The sequence below is a fragment of the Varanus komodoensis genome, unplaced genomic scaffold (assembly GCF_004798865.1).
Source record: "Varanus komodoensis strain SLA01 unplaced genomic scaffold, ASM479886v1 scaffold7_3, whole genome shotgun sequence".
Taxonomy (NCBI): Eukaryota; Metazoa; Chordata; class Lepidosauria; order Squamata; family Varanidae; genus Varanus; species Varanus komodoensis.
In genome coordinates this window covers 24,326,322-24,344,087 of record NW_025336480.1, presented here as the reverse complement: position 1 = coordinate 24,344,087, position 17,766 = coordinate 24,326,322, and the positions used below count along the sequence as shown (strand labels likewise).

General features: G+C 40.0%; 1 protein-coding gene across 6 annotated transcripts in view; it reads left to right on the top strand.

Moving 5' to 3' along the window:
• The window catches only part of MACROD2 (mono-ADP ribosylhydrolase 2), a 920,410-nt gene that overhangs the window by 175,610 nt on the left and 727,034 nt on the right, over positions 1–17,766 (top strand). For all 6 annotated transcript variants that reach the window (XM_044454670.1, XM_044454671.1, XM_044454668.1 and 3 more), the window contains exon 4: positions 8,314–8,343. In XM_044454670.1, the coding sequence (XP_044310605.1) occupies positions 8,314–8,343 (30 nt within the window). The remainder of the gene's footprint in view (positions 1–8,313; positions 8,344–17,766) is intronic.

Here is a 17,766-nt window from a genome sequence, read left to right as displayed (position 1 = left end):
TATACCCTGCGAGCCAGATCCAGCCTGCCATGCCCATTTATCTGGCCCGCCTCAGAGGTTTGGACCCCCCCCCCCCCCGTGCCCACCACCACTGCCTGCCTTACCTTGTGCTCACCACCGCCTCGCCATGTGCATGGTGAGGTGGTGGCTTGCTCGCTCGGAGATATCTGAGCAAGCAAGCCACCGCCGTGCTGCGCCTGCCCGCACCCGCTGCTGGTGCCGCCTACACCTGTGGGCACCCCCACCTCACCGCCTTTCAACTGGCCCCCTGTTGAAAAAGTTGGAGGACCCCTGACCTAAATCAAGAGTTACGTGGAATGGATGAGCTTGTGGATAGAAGTGGGACTTTTTTTTGCTTTTCCTCTACAACCCCCTCCCCTTTTCCTGAAAAATTGGCTCTAGAGCATTGTAAAACCTTCCAGAACAATGTGTGAGGTGATGTTAGATGCTATGGGGTGGGAATAGTTGGCTTTCCACTTTCTCCAGTAAGAATCCTTCAGTGGATCATGATTCCCGCTTGTCAGTGGAAGGAGTCAATCTGTTCTCAGTGTAGCAATTCTGCTTTGAACCCAACAATACTTAGACAAAAGGTAGACTGACACTCTTGGTTGATAATTTCACATCTGAAATTTTGAAACCATCTTCTTTCAAGGGCTTTTTTGCCACTCTTAGTAGCATGAAAGTGCAGAATACAAAATGGCTACACTCCCCTTAGCACCATTAATCATCACTGTTAATTCTGTTTTTTTACCCAAGGTGACACTGTTCAATGTATTCTTAACCCAAATGATTACTCATTTGTTTGAGCTTGGTTACTGCATGTTAGACGGTTTTTAACTTCCTCTCAGTTACATCCAAGACATTGGATTATTGTATTAGCCAAAGACTTTGGCATTTACATGTTCTTTTCGGAAGGTCTGTCTTGCAAAATATTAGGCCCTGCAAAAGCTGATGATTGATTGTGTCTGTCTGTAGTTTCCATATCTTGATGACGGCTCCTCTGCCATTTCCATGTGTGTCACCAGTGTATGTTCTTAATGATACAAGGTTTGAATATTCATAGAATACTCAACAGAAGAGGATTTCTCAGGATGAGATGGTGGTATCTTTTTGGGCTGGAATCTATGAGCTGTTTACTGGAGCTGCTTAAACTAGGAGAAGGGTTCAACAGTATGCAGCTTTTCTTCCTTGTTGGAAAATGAGTATTTTCATGGTGGAAACTCTGTGCTAGGCATAAGCAGGAATGGAATAGAAAATGCAACTGCCAAAATCCATGATAATGCCCACACTTAGAATATTTTGTCCAGTTCTGGTCACCACACCTGAAAAAGGACATTATTGCATTGAAAAAAGTAGAGAAAGGGGCAACAAAAATGATTAGGAGGTTTGTAGTATCTCCCCTATGAGGTGTGCCTGCAACCACTGTTCCACTTAGAAAAAATCTGAGTAAGGGAAGCCATGGTAGAGCTGTTCAGAATTGTGCACAGAGTGGAGAAAATGAAGGGGCAGACATTTGTCTTCCTTTCCCAAGACACCTGAATCCAAGGTCTTCCCATGAAGCTGACTGGGGGAAGGTTTAAGACAGAAAAGAGGAAGCATATCACACTGCAAAAATTGAATTATGGAATTTGCTACCATAGGAAGTATCAATGTTGGCCAGTCTGGATGACTTTAAAAAGGGATTGGACAGAGTCATGGGGGAAGAGGCGATCAGTGTCTACTAACATTAATGGCTGTGTGCAATCTCCTTCACCAGAGGTGGCATGCCTCCATGTACCAGTTGCTGAGGAGCTAGGATAGATGGAGGTCTTGCACCCATCCAACTTGAGCTATCCTGTGGGTAGCTAGTTTGCCACCATGTATATGGAATGCTGGAATAAGATGGACCTTTGGTCTGCTTTAGCATTGCTTTTCTTACGATCTTCTGCCCTCATGTTTTTAAAACAACTCTTGTGGCTGGGTCTTATTTATATCAGTAAGTTTCGTCATTTGGTTTTAAATATGAGTGGCTAAATGCAGTGTTCATTGATAACTGAAAATAGTGTAAAATTATATATATCTTTCTATTGCTTACATTTTGGCTAAGGTTTGGAGCTATGCCTCAAAAAGTCCCTGGTTCAAACCTTATCTCTACTGTGAACTCACTAGCTTGACTTCACACTCCTTTCTCCCATCTGCCCTATGGAGGTAATAATATGGACTGGCCTTTATAGGTTTGTTGTAATGATTACAGTGTATATGTAAAGTGCTTTGAATATTCCATAACGCTAAATTTTTTCACATTGGTTGGATGTATCAATCCTTACTCTTATTCTGCTCTCAGTTTTGTCGAACAAGTCAAACAGGAATGCTTATTTACATGCAAATTTCAGTGAATGAATGGAGCCTTGTAGTAATTACACACAATAGTAAGCATGGTAAAGAAAAGTGAAAGTTCACATAGAATTGCTGACAATGTCACCTAGTCTCATCAGCGAGTCAGCATTAGGTATTGTCTGTGTGTAACATCAATTTGAGAGGGTTGAATATCATATTCCTACTTAATCAGTGTTCAGTGCTTAGTCAGTGTCTAAGATTAATGACTTCCTTTAATTCTCTGACCCGCTGTCTTCACAACACTTTTTAGTCTCAGCAAGCGTACAGATGGGTGTTCCCATATTTGGGGCCTGGAGTCTTTCCAGTACATACTTGTGGGGCTTTTACAAAGGTGCCTGACTGTCAAAACTAAACTTTATTAACAAAGTGACCTTTAAAAAAACATTTAAAAAGTTGGGCAAGAGTTTTTTTTTAGCACCAATTAATAGCTAAAATGAAAGGCAACTTGACTCACCCATATATCTTGAAAAACTCTTGCCCCTAATCCCAGATGTTGGGGAAAAGGTGAGGTTTGGCAGTGGCTACTTTATTTCAAGAGGAGAATATTGTGCCTGTGGACTTGGTTGTTTTTCAGTGAATAACTGCATATTAGTTTAAGGGTAAGCTTTGGTGAGTCCCAACAGCTCTTAAGAGGTGGTGCTTATTTAAGTCATTGATCAACATGCTTAGCTTTTTGGGACAATACCGCCAAGGTTAGCATTTGAACATTTGCTCTGGTTACAGTGGGTTATTATAAGTCAGTGTGTGTAGAACCTGTGGTCCTGCAGATATTGGAGTCCAGCAACATCTGGAAGGCCACAGGTTTCTCGCTCTTGATAACATCACAGAAAAAAGTTTTAAGAATATTACTACTTGTGCAATATTATCATAAATACTATCCATTCTGATGTTACCTAATTTAACCAGCAGTAGTTCCTGGAAGTCTCAGTTGGGGAATTTTCCAGCTTTGCTATTGGAGTTCTCTTTAATTAGGGTTCTAGAAAGAACAATTGCTGGCTGCATGAGCTTCACTTCCCTTGGCTTCATTACACCAAAGGTTAATTCAACAAAAATACTGTTTAGAAGCTATTGGACACCCTAATGTTGGTTCTGGGAAACAAACACATTGCCCCTTCAGCTAAATTGTGAAGGGCATTGTGATCATGAGTATGTCCTGAGCAGATTACCTTTTGGACAGATATGTGTTCACATCAGCTCTGTTTCTGAGGGGTCTCTCCATTTCTTTTACAGCCATCCCCCTTTATACTATACAGCAGCACAAGGGTATTTATCAGAATAAATGACCCCTTGGGGCCTTACAGATTGATTAATCTCTAATCCTCCAACATTTGGGGGTGAGCGGGAACCAACATCCATAGATGTCTCCATGTTGTCTGCCCCTAAACTCATATCTTAGCAATGATAGACTATTTCGACTTCACATATGGAAGTCTAAGGTTTCTAAGCTATTGGTGAATGACAGGAATTGTTAGTACTAGTTCCTTCTTCTTTTATACTGTAAGTAGAAGGATCTCTTCCCTGCCTGCTGGGAGTGAGAAAGATGGCTGCTTTCGGGGTTCATTCTCATGGACTGCTGGCTGGACTTCAGAGGAACAGAGAAACAGAAGCTGAAGCAGACTGAGGGGAGGCTGTATTCTGTATTCTGTGCATGCTCAGAGATTAATTCTGATTGTTTTGTGCTTTTTGGTCAATAAGGTACACTTTGCAAGGAAAAAGGTGGCTTTTGAATGTGTGAAGGAGGAACCCTGGTTCGTGAGACTGCCCCACAGTCCTAGCACAACTCTTATCTTTTTTATGTTGTACATGGGGGGGGGGGGGAACAACTCTAAGCAAAGAGCGAACAAATAAAAATAAAACTGGGCATCTGGAATTGAAATTGAATAAATACAATAATGGTGTTTGTCAACTACACTGATGACAGATAGTAAAGAATTATGTATCTGATTTTCAGTTCCACTAGTACTTGCCTTATCTACAGAAGGTTTTCCTGTATAGCACTTATAAGAGCTGCTTGCTCTCAGCATTCTTACATTGCTCTTGATTGTTTCTGGATGGGTTTTGTATGTGTATTGGGAGAAAGACCAGGCAAAATACCAATGGCGGGTAAAGATATATCCTGAAACATATAAGAGGACATATAGCTGCTGCTATCCTGTTTGCTATCTGCCACCTCTCTGTGATGTTTATTGATAAGATAAGGTGTCTTTTCTTTTACTCACCAGCCACAAAAGAGTACCTTCTTCTCTTCCAAGTTCAGCAATTTCTGTTGCAGTTTAATAGTATAAATTTGTTTTTCAGAAAATGCTGCTTGGATCAATGCAATTTGAATTAAGCATTAAAGTATATTTTATTATAGCAGCAGATGCTCAGTTGTATGGCGTATCAGTTGAGTGTATTTTTTTAATCAAACCCATTAGTGCGTGTTGAAAAGATGATCCTGAAAAAATTAGCATTTTTAAGAGGTTAAATGCCTGTTTTTCAGAGAAAGTAATCAATGTTGCTCATTTAAATGGTTTACAATGTCACAAACATGTTATCTCCAGAGGCATTGCAGAAATACAGCACTTTGTAGTACACATATCCAACAATACTTGTAAAATCCATTTAACTGTGAGAAAATGTATATCCATTAGAAATGATTTTTACTTTCTGCATATCCAGGCATGTAATGCAACCCTGCTCTATTGCTTGTGAATATGGAATCCATGAACTGAATCCTTATATTGACACTTGACCTCATTAACCATAACAGACAGATTCCAGCACTGGTGACCTGCCAGCTCTAAGCATACTGTGACAGTAGGAGTAACTGCTAGTATAACGTGAAACTAACTAGTGGAGATCACAACATTAGCCAAAGCTATGACTTGAATGGAACAAGACTGTGTATTCTGCTGACTTGTCCCATTCCAGAAACTGCTTTCTGGATTCACTAGCCAGTGCTAATGGTCATTTCTACTAGCCAAGTACGAGTATCAGCTTGAGAAACTACCAAAAATGGGCGGGGGAGGGGGAGGGGGAGAGAGAGAAACTTGCAGTGAGTTTATTATCTGTACTTCCCTGTTCCTCTCTACCTGTCCAAACAATGCTGTCTGATCTAACAATAATTCCATTCAAAATTAAAATTTTCATTTGTTCAAGGCAGAGCCTCCTCTGAGGTTATCAGAAGTCTGCCAGTGTCCGTCAGTAATATGCCAGTGGCCTCCTTAAGGCTGAAACTCTGGTACTTGCTGCTCCTACTGGCTCCTTCCCATGCACTCTCACTAATCACTATTACTTAAGGATGTGCACAGGCCACCCCTTTATTTCTGTTGGATGATCTGTTTTTCTTTCCCCAGTCCTCAAATACCCATGGAAGCTGAAATCCTTGTTTTAAGAGCTGTAATTGTAAGTTAGGATACATACAAATACAGATACTTTCAGTTCTATTAATCATGCAAATATAAATTCCCATTTTTAAAAACCTGATCTTCAGTGAGATGTATTTACAGATGTTCCCCCCATTCTTAACCTGCTAACTTGGGCAAGACTTTGTGTATCCTGCCACCAACCATTTCCCTTGCTCTAACAGAAGGGGCCTCTTTTCACATAAATGCAGCTTTGATGCCATCCTTTAAGCTCTTATATTATTTATTTATTTATAAAATAAATATTTATTTACTTCTGTCTCTGGACGGCTTACAACATTAATCAGAATAAAATAAATTAACTATTCCATGCTGGCTGAAAATCCAATAAAATACAAACAAGAAAATCCAATTAATACATATTAAAATATTGATTGAATGAAAAGGTCTTGACCTGATGCTGAAAAACATATAATGACAGCGCCAGGCGGACCTGTCTAGGGAGTGCATTCCATAGTTGGGACGCCACTGCAGAGAAGGCCCTCCTCCAGGTACTATGTCTCCTAACGTCTTTCACAGAGGGTTCCCGGAGGAGGGCTTCTGCTGCCAATCTCGGGGGGTGGCAGGGCATATAGGGAAAAAGGCGTTCCAATAGGCCTGACTGGAAGTTGCTTCATGCTGTGTAAACCTTGACATGATAAGTAGTTCATGGGTTAAGAATCCAAAGTAAACCTAACACTTTCAGCCCAAAGAGATACCATCAGAATGATGTGGCATGTTGATCCAAAATTTGCCAGTGGTATATTTATTTATTTAAAACTTGTATGCCGTCCCTTATGCATGACCATCCCTTATGTGACCAGGTCGTAATCGATCAAATAGGACTGAAGTTGGGCATGGAATAGCTATCCACACTACCAGAGCTACAATAAACATATCAGAAATCTTAGGTGTGTTGAGCAAGACAGCTGCAGCAAAACAATGGCAGCAGTGCTACATAGGTACTGGAGCAGGGGTAAGCTGTAAGTACATTTCAAAATTTAAGCATCTATCCTGGGCATCTCCAAACTATGACTGGAATTGGAGGTATACTATAACCTTTCAAGCTGTCTGCACATAGATATAAATACTACTTTAAAGCAAGTCATTATGTTAGTCTCTGCAGTCTATATATGAACTATTTTAGAATGGTGGTGGTGAAAACAACTTTTCAAGGACTATAGCTTAAGTTGAAATGACCAAAAGCTCTCATACATCAAGGGGGAAAATCTGCACTGACATAATGATGGGTTTAGATGACATTTTTAGAATTTAGTACTTTTTGCCCTTAGATTCTAGTTTTCTCTTACTGTATAGATCAGACATCTCTTGAAGCATTATATGGGGGTGAAAATGGTATATTCACAGGTGAAGTCGTGGTGCTGCACTAGAATTAAAAATTACTTTAAAATAGCATCAAATACATTAAAAGACAATAAAAAGACCAGGCCAGGAATAAAATGAAGGCATCTGGATAATCACGTCAGGTTCCTGAATGACCAGAGGGTTCTTTAAAGGACATTGCAAAGAGGGCTGTCTTAACCTGGCACTGAAAAGATGGCAAGCTTGGCTTCAGGCAGGCTGCAGCAGATGGTGGGCCACCACAGAATAGGTCTTCCCCCAGTTGCCTGAAGATTTACTGAAGATTTCTAGAAGTTCTAGTGCTCTAATAGAACTCTTCAGTAGGTTTAATAGAACTGAAGATAGTTACTAGACTATTCCTTTGCTCCCTATTTCCCATGGGGTCTCTTCTGTGAAATCCATGATGTGGAGAATTTACCTCACAATTAATTTAGGGTTCAATCAGCAACTGTGTGCTCAACCCCAGCATTAGTTATAGTAAACTGCCTAGAGAACTTTGGCTATGGGGCAGTATAAAAACAAACAAAAATCAAACAAACATGCCCTTGACCATTAAAATGAAATATCCGGGGGGGGGGGATGTTTCTCTGTTGGCTCAGCTTCAAATATTGAAAGGCACAGTGCAGACTTATTTTGGACAAGGGGACACTAAGTAACAGGCAGTGGGGGTCATGATGGTGAAGGTCTGGAGTGTAATTTTTTCAGGTGAGAAATGCTGTGCAGTGCAGCCTTTGTGTATGTCTATGCAGAAGAAAGCCAGTTGAGTTCATTGGGGTCATACTCCCAGCTGAGTGGGTATGGAATTGTAACCTATGCATCATTTACCACAATGCTTGATAAAGCCCATAATCTCCAATGGGGAAAATTGTAAGATGCCAGTAAGATGCGCATCAGGCCCAAGACTTTAAGGGCTTTTCAGATCAATATGTGGCTTAGTCCATCACTTTCACTTCAGCTGCATATATAGAGAAACTATGTATTTTTTCTGAGTTATTCTAAAAATCTTTAGAACACCTAGATCCTTGTATTAAGAGAAAAAATGGGCTGGCTTAAAATTAAATTAACATGGGGGTTCATATCAGTAGAGAGAGAGAGAGAGAGAGAGAGAGAGAGAGAGAGAGAGAGAGAGAGAATATAAACCTTGCTATGTAAGTTGATGTAATCCTCTATTCTCTTTGTTCTTTCATAGCTAATGCAAGTCTTCTTGGAGGTGGCGGTGGTAAGTTTGACCTCTTTTCCTAAATATTGCATGAAAGAATGTGTAGTTTTTAAAGTTAGGATCTAATTATCATACCATTGAGTAGGATGATATACCAATAGACATCAGAGCATATGCTAATTATGAAATGTCTGCCATTTAAAAAACATAGCTAGATGATTCACATCCTTGGGCAGAGACTGTTTTCGAAAATGAAGTTCGTTAGTGTAGCTCACTTGAAATGAGCTCTTAGGGTGAAATCCATCTTAAGTCCCTACTTAACATAGATCCATTGAAAAGGATGGGATTTGATTTCATCGCCACTGTATCTCATTCATTGCAGTGGACTACTCTGTTCAATTTATATTGGATCGCCACTGTCTGATTAAATCCCACCATAACTGCAAAATGACCACTTTCCCCAAGGTTAATTACTTGAAGAGAAGATTCAATTTTGGAAAGAAGTTGAAGGGGCAGGAGGGAGTAGTGCTTGGTTGCTGCTATATTAAATGTTCTCTGAAGGAGAATCCTGACTGATTTGCAAAAAGAAATAACTTAGCACATGATATTATAATTGTTTCTATTGCTCAGAGAAATTGTAACATCTCTCCTTGCTCCTTACTTTCTGAGCCTTTCATTATTTTGCCTTCCATTTTATAGCTCTAAAAAGGTCTCAACAGTTTGGAAAAAAGAATAATCCACAGTTGATTTTTGGCATTTCTGTTGCTCATTTTGCTTGTAGAGGAAAAAGAGAATGAGGGAGTAGGGAAATCTCTCTGCTGGAAATCTTAGAAATGCAATAGCAATAGTCACATTTTCTAAGCATTTTTCTTGGCTATAGTTAAAAGAACCTGACAATCTCAGTCTGCTTCTGCAAATGGAAAGGAAAAGGATACGTTTAAAATATAAAGACTGTTTGATGCTTTGAGAATCAATCAATCTAAGCATTGTCCTAGTGTGATTGGCAACACTGCAGATTTACTGTCTGGGGATAAATATGGTTTTCAAATGCTTTCCATAACCTCACTGGGAATGAAATTGGAAAGAGATGGGAACATTATTTCACATACCCATCTAATTGTATTTGTTAATGAGGTTGCTGTAATTTTTGTGAGGGAGGATGAATGGGTCAGATGTATTGCTCTTAGATCCCACAGCTCTGAACCTGATTTTCAAACGAAGAGAAAGTGACCCCAAGTTGGTTGTGTGAGGTAGCAGACTTACAGAAAACTAGGCTCAGAGTTTGGGAAGGAATAACATGCATTCACTTCCTATTTTTCTTTGACATGTTCCAAGTTTGATAGCTCAGCATGCACTGGCTGTTTCACACAGGCTATGCTTTATACCACGTTATCCACCTTTATGTTATGCAAGATGTCTCCAAATCTCTCTCTCATCTAAACCCTTTGGTCCTAATTGGATTAGAGACTGAAAGTAATCCACAAAGAATAGTGTCTGTATTAGAGATCCCCCAGCTTTTCCTGGCCCATAGGGATGTTTGGAATCCTAACAAAGTGCCCTCAGCCCCACTTAGGAATTGGCCACCATGTAGATGTGGCTGTTCACAAAATCACCACCACCAGGGTAGGCAGATCAAAAAGACAACAAATTATTTCAAACATGAAATAATTTACTAACAGATAAGTAAAACAGAAAGCCAAACATCTAAACATTAACAATAAATAACTATAACAAAAATGCAAACTGCCCATCATTTTTGGCATTGTGACTCTTCATATTCCAGGGATAGGTATTTAAGGTAGGGCTGGCCAGGTAGTACTGTAGCTTCGATGAGCTTCAGAGTAAATGAATTGAAATACAGAATAATTCAAATGTATGCCTGGACTCAGCTACTCTGTGTCAAATATAATATACATCTCCAGTGACTGATAAAGGTCCCATGGCCCTGAGACAGTGTCTGAAAGGCCCTCATTTAATTCAGATTGCGAAAGGCAGTGCTCCAACCTCAGAGCAGGCAATCAAGAGATCCAACCCCGTTCCCTGTCCTGCCCAACATAGAATCATACCAGCTTCTCTCTGGGATTGGGAATCTGGTCTCACAGAAGGGAGTGTTTCAGTGGGTGAGGAGGAGAAGAGACAGGAGAGGCCAGGGTATGGGATATGCCCTGGCTTCCTTCCCTCCTCCTCTGAAGTGCTTTCACCAGACAACGAAAAAGTCCACCTAGCTGATAAAGCAGGGTGGGAGAATAGGGAGGCAAAGAATACTTTCACTGCTTCTTCTCTGCACATGATGCTGGTAAGCCTCCAAGTGCAAGGGCTAATGGGGATTGCAGTAGTATTGTACCTTGGAAGTTATTCATTGCTATCCAGGTAAGAATAAGGGTGCAGTCCTTATTGCATGATTGGACAGGAAAAAACAAAACACCCTGCTACCGTTTCCTTTCTAAATGCACATAGGAGTTCATTCTCTGTCCTGCTTTATGGAACACAGAATAGGAAGAAATAAAACACAACTCACCAGACTTTTAATGGGATGCTTGACACAGTATGCCATCTGCAAATTTGCTGAAGTTTGGGGCATCTGATGAAAATACAGATCATGAGCTGTTCTCCAGATGCTCATCTCTTAACCATGTTCTGGTTAGGGATTTTCTCAGCTTCATTGTTGAGAAAAGTGATTCACAGAGAGATGAATATCCAAAATAAGATATATTTCCTGCCATCCCTCTCAGTAAAGAAAACTGTTTTGCATGTACCAGATGCAAATAAGTTTCTCTTAGTTGCAAGTGTTTTTAAAACTGAGTTACTTTCAATGTCCAGAATCTCTGTATTTATTTTGACAGCTCCATGCTGATGCAGTGCCCCAGTGGATGTTGTAGTTTCTCTCCCATTAGTTGGTCAGAATGATTTCTAGTAGAATTACACTAGTGATTCAGTTTTTCCTGGACTGCAGAAACTAAGCAGTGAATTGTTCCTCTAGGTATTTTTTTTCAGATTGTCTGAAAATGGGGTGTATTCAAAAGGAGTGTCACTGGCAATTTGCTTAATTGAAGGAAGGTAAACTAAAGTCTGTTTTCCAGTTGTGTAGCAGGATGATTTTCGGATTTCCATTTTTTAAAAGAAATTCAATAATATCTTAAAATCTGGACAGAACCTTCCTTACTTACTCATCAGACTTCAAAGGGGAAACTTCATCTTTGTGCACAGACATACACAAAAGGAAAACAAAGTCAATGACATAGAACACTTTTTAAACATAGGATCTCAGACAGATTCCCTTAAGGTACAGATTATATCTGCACTAACCTTTAAAATTCACATTTACATGAATAAGAATATTTCCAATCTTAATCCTACTGGAAAACTCAACCTTAAAAGCAGCAGTGAAATTTGTGACACCACCAAAAAAAAAAAAAAAAAAAAATTAACAGGTTGGCACTAACCTGAGGGCCAGTGTGGTGTAGTGGTTAAGGAACTCTGGGACTCAGGCAGTCTGGGTTCTAGTCCCTGCTTAGCCATGGATCCAACTGAGTGACTTTGGGCCAGTGACAGACTCTCAGCCCAACCTACTTCACAGGGTTGTTGTTGTGGGAATAAGATTGAAAGGAGGAGGAGGATGTAAGCCACTTGGAGTTCTTTAAAAAAAGAAAAATGTGGGACATAAATAACTGACATAAGCTTTCAATGCTGTCATGTACAGACACTTTCATAAACACATGAGCTCATACACATAGAAATAGTCTCTGAAAACATGATGGTGGAAAGACAGAACTGAAATAGGTATGCATCTGTGCTAATTTAAAACAGAATTAAGGAGCAGAGATTAGCGAGCATGATGGGATGGATAGAAAAAACATTAAAAGAAGAAAGTACAGAAATAACCCAGCTAGGAAAAGAGGTGACCATGCCACCCTCTTGTAACTGAAGCTGGGCACTGCATCAAGAAATATCCTAAGTGTTAGGGAAAACACAAGACAGGTGACCATGGGGAAGAGGTAAGAAATGCCCCCTTCATTGCAAAAACCTGGAGGTAAAGCAACAAAGTGGCATGAGTGAACAGCTGGAAATCCCCTTGCTTTAACCCCACCCCCACACAAACAGAATGGCAGAAAGGTCAAGCAGACAAAAATAAAGGTTTGGAGACCAGATAAGAACATGAGAAAAGCCACGCTGAATTAGACCAAAGGTCCATCTAGTCTAGCACTCTGTACACACTGAGGTAAAGCAGCTGACCACAGGGCCCCGCAAACAGGATGAGTGCAAGACCTCTTCCTGCCCAAGTGGTGTATGCAGGCAGGCAAGCTCAGGTAAAGGAGGCAGCACACAGCCAGCAAGGCTAGCAGCCACTGAGAGCCTTCTCCCTCATGAAGTTGTCCAGTCCTTCTTTAAAGCCAGTGGTATAGGCAGCCAATACCACTTCCTGTGGCAGAGAATTCCATAGTTTAACCAACTACACACTGCATACCCCATCCCAAAGAATGCGTATAGCAGGGTGAATAGGCAGGTAGAAAATGCCTGCCTTTGTTTACGCTCCTACTGGAAAAGACCATCCCAGTTGGTCCTATCCATGACTTGCCACATTGCATTTTGGGGGAAAGCTTAGCTTTCTTTTCCAGCACAGCCCACCACTGCCTTCTCTGTTCCTATTATTACCTATTATTTTGGCCAGACAAGAACAAGGAGCATGTCAAAGCTGCAAGTAGAGGTTCATAGACTAAAAAAAAAAAAGAGAGAGAACATGCAGGAAATTTGCAGACATGATTTGTATACATAGAAAGCCCAATGAGGATACCACTGATGTAATCACAAACATATGAATGTTTAGTCACTTATAATTCTTGACTTACATGCAATTGTAATTCCTTGGTGCAGGGGCGCATTGCTGTCTATGGGTCTCCATATTGGTGGTGTAGATTATTATTGGAAGACCTTAAATATGTATATCCTTACAATTAGAAAGCATAAAAGAACAAATGAGGGATGTGCAAAGGTCATTAAGACCTACATTTAAAACATCAGGAAACTCAAAAGTAGTAATGACAGTCCTCCCACCCCCACCTCTGATCTTTTAAACAGTTTTTTCCCTGAGCTTTTTGATTAATTGTGTGAAGAGTCCTCTTTTTTCATTAAGTGTGATGACTTGAATTTTATTCCACAGACAGCTGGATTGGATTTGATAGATACTTACTACTTTGATTTTGTTTAAGAGCACTTCAGTCATTGTACAAATGCTGATCATTTCTACTTAATATTGACAGTAAAATTTTTGTCACATTTTTCTAGCCCAGTTGTAATTGCCCTGGCCTCAACACTTGTGGGCCTGTGTGTCTGTCTATCAGTTAAACCCACATCCAATCCTCTTTCATATGATTCAGATCTTCATCTTTATTTAACAGGAGTTAAACTAATAATAAATGCAGGATCAATATTTAGTAGCTGAAGGAAGAGGGTTGGATGAAGTCGTTGGATGAGATCAGATGGGTAGATGAAATAGATGACTGAAATGGACTCATGACAAAAGAAGAACGGGATTGAGAGAGTGAAAAAAAATTACAAGCCTTTAGGCTACAGCCTGTGGAAGTATTCTTCTAAATTGAGGAAGAGCTGGTGCAAATCAGATAAATTCTTCCTAGGGATAACTAATCAGGCAGGTTCTCAAGACACAGCAGCCCCTGGGGGGTTATGTGCCACACACTGTGGCTTCTTTCCCCCTGGGGCTGTGATGTGCCTGACAGATGATCAAGTGCAGGAGACACTTCAGGAGCATCAAAGTTTCCCTTCTTGTCCTGGTCACAAATCATTTTCAACTTGCTGTAGCTTGACTTTGTTTTCAAAAAGTGGGCTTTTTGAGCACATGAAAGCAGGTTGTCAGGTGGCTTAGTGTGTAATCCAGATGTACATGCCAAAAAAGCAACATATGTAAGTTCTTGTAAAAAACACTTTGCAGGCACTTGAAAATATTGGACATAGGTAGAAGCACCCTCAGCAGTAGAAATTTTCAAAATGGTGCCCACAGCTGTGATAACAAGCACTTATAGGGAAGTCATCCATAGAGCCTTCTTGTTATGTGGGTACTAAGTTACTGTACCAGTCCTTTCCTGTATCAGAAAAATAAAAATATGAGTACCATTTGCAGAGTTGAGCTCTTTGAAGTAATTTGAATGGAAAAGATTTAACCACATGTTTAAATATCTTGACTGGGTACTTCTATATTGTTCTAAAATGCAATGTCAAAATGCAATATTATTTCAGTGTCACCAACATTATTAAGAACACAATCTAGCATGCATTTAAGCATGTTTAAGCCCATTGATTTTACTAATCTTGAATTTCCTTAGCTCTAGCTTGGATCATCACGTTGGAATCTAATAAGGCAGTAGTTTCCCCAGAATTTGATTGAGAAACTAATTTTCTGTGTTGGCTATATTGTTGTGAATTGCTTTGAGCATAATGTATATGGTAATATGGTATGCAAATAAAGTCACCGTGACTAAGAGAGTACCTATATTTATTCCATATAATTAAAGCTTAAAATGCGAACATGTCTGCATACGCTTAAAGTTCCTTCCTTGTATGGCTATGGCAATGGAGACAAGGGAGTTGAGTTACATTACATTCCTTTCTTACAATTAACAATAAGTGGAAACGTTACAATTGTATCTAAATATACATATATTATAAAATGATATTTTAATAAAATATTTATGTTATCATGGTTTGAGCACAAGATGTGTCCTAGACTGTTGGCAGAGTAAATGATGTATTAAAACCTGTAGTGGACCCTGCTGTAGTTTCATGGTCATGTACACTAAAAGGTCTTGCCTGTACTATCTTGGAAGAAAATGTTAGAATGGATATGAAATACATGGGCCATCCCATCAAGGAAGGGTTATGATGAGAAGCCTTGATGGTTTCCTTTTTCCATATGGGTGAGGTAAATAGTGCTGAAAAGATACTTTTTGTTTGAAAGTCACTGTGTGCCTGTTCATTCAGGTTTGAATGAAATCTCTTTGCATCTTACAGTGAGCCAAAGCTGTCTCATCACTTGAATGAGGAAATAAGGGCTGATGCAGATGTTCATGAGTTATGTCTGTAGGGTTGATAGGTGACTTCCATATATGAATGAGCTATTACAAAGCAGACACCAACATTTCATTGTACCACGACCACAGTGTTTTCATATAAATCTGTTAATAAATTGAGTTACAGTTTATCAACTCTAAAATAATCCAGCCGTGAGGTATCAAGTGATTATACATGCATGCATAAACTTGTCTGTAATTACATGTAAACTTCCCCTTATATTCAGGGCAGTCGCAGGAGTTTTTTGTTTGTTTGTTTTGCTTTTGCCATGCCATGCACTGTGGTTTCTTTTAACAGCCATGCATACTGGTGCATGTCTGGGAAAGTCATCTTGAGTGGCTGGGCACCCAGGCTTCTCAGTAATCACCTGGAGGCACTTGCCTTCTTCTGACTGTGCATGGCACTTCATCCCTTTCCTCACGTGACTCCATCACTCTGCTCCATCCTGCCTCTGCCATTCCTGTACATGTGGTATCTCCTGTCCCAAAACAACATTAAAAAAGGTGGCAGAGTTTCAAACACAGGTTCGGTAGTGTGCCCTGGCTTCATTTATTTGAATGACATGGCGCAATGCAGCTAGTCATGAGTTACTGATCATCATCATTATTTAACCCATGATGAGCTGCAGTTCCCATGGGTGCCACTTTGCCTATCTAACTCCTATTTGTGGATTGTTGTGTTGTGCAAACCCGATGAGTGTGGGCTCTGGAAAGGTGAGACAACCCTTGTGTAAACCATGGTTTGTTTTAGGATTATGTGGAAATTTGTTTAATCCTTGCATATTCTGTGTTTGCACAATGCAACAAGTAGTTGTGGATTGGAACGCAGTGGCAGCCACATGTATCCCACATGAGCTTCAGTTTCACCATAATGGGCTGTTGTCATACTAAGTGGCCCTATATGTGTGGATGAATCCTTCCTATGAATAGATACTTTGCTGGCAACAGCAGTGCTTTATTCCTTGGGAGCAATTGCTTAGAAGTTCCTTTTGGTGGTGTGAGAAGAACAGAACTGTTCCTTTAGGACAGGTATATGCAACCTGATGCCCACCAGGTGTTTTAGACTACAGCTCCTCAATTCCTTTGCCATTGGCTATGCTACCTGAAAATTAAGGAAGTTGTAGTCCAAAACACCTGGAGGACACCATCTTTAAGAGCTGTACTGTGGACTGTTGACTTGGAACCAGCTATGCTGTGGGTCTGATTTGTGCTGCAACCCTCTGCACTGCTTTGAATGTCATTCTACACAGTTCCCTAAACCTCAGGAATATTTTGGGAAAGGAGGGTTGCCAACAGAAGGGAGAGGTAAGAAAGGAATAAGCTGCAAGCAGAACTCCATGGTTCATAGGTTCCAAGATCTTGTGCAGGGCATCAGAACTCTTGACAGTGAAACATGTTGAAACTTAGTACTATCACTTCTAAAGGCCACTAAAATAACACTTGCACCCAATAATCTACTGTAGGCACTACACCACCATGGCATAGTGGGTAGATGTCGGAGTGGTACTGAGGAGAGCTGAGATTTAGTCTAAACTCAAGCCATGAAGCTCACTGTGACTTTGGATCAGTCACTGACTCTCAGCTTAATCTACTTCACAGGGTTGTTATGAAGATAAAATGGAGAAAAGGATTATGTAAGGTACTTTTTTCTTGCAAGTATATTAATCATGTGTCTATCCATACGTTCAAAACATGAAATATGCTCTTTGTAGTATTGTAAACCTGGAGTATTCATTTTGCTTCACAAGGAAAGATGGTGCTTATCACTTAAGAACCATGACCCATAATTAAGGCTGATTTTGTACATGAGGACTTTATGAATCTATATGAACTATTGGGTTAATCAGTGGGTTGTCTAGCCTCTAAGATGCTCAGTACTCCAGAAATTTGAATGCCGTGCACAGCCTGTGAAGAATCTGATTGTGAGAGGTGTGTTGCTCTTAGTGACAGAGATGGGTGTGCTGTGTGCCTGCTCTTATATGGCAATCATCCCATTAGTTCTTAAACTGATGGATTGTTTTTCTGTGTGAACAGTTCACTTTAGCTCACTTTAGAGTTGATAGTCATTAGTGGTAAGGGATATTGGTAATTGTGTTTCAAGAGCCATTCTGTTTGGTCACTGTAATGTTTTCTGAACATGAAATGTGGAATAGAATGTTTTAAAATAATTGATTATTTTTCCTGGTATTTAATTTTTGGGATATTAATTCCGTAATATGCATCAATTATATGTACCCAGCGCTATTTTACTTTCTGTCTTTTTACTAGTATGCATGATTATATGGCTTAGATACAGCTTTTATTATACTGAATAGGCTGCATAAAATATTCAGCCTGCAGATAGAAAGAAGAAGCATTTTTCCTATACAGTACATGCCTGTTAAAGTTTGTCAGTCTGGCA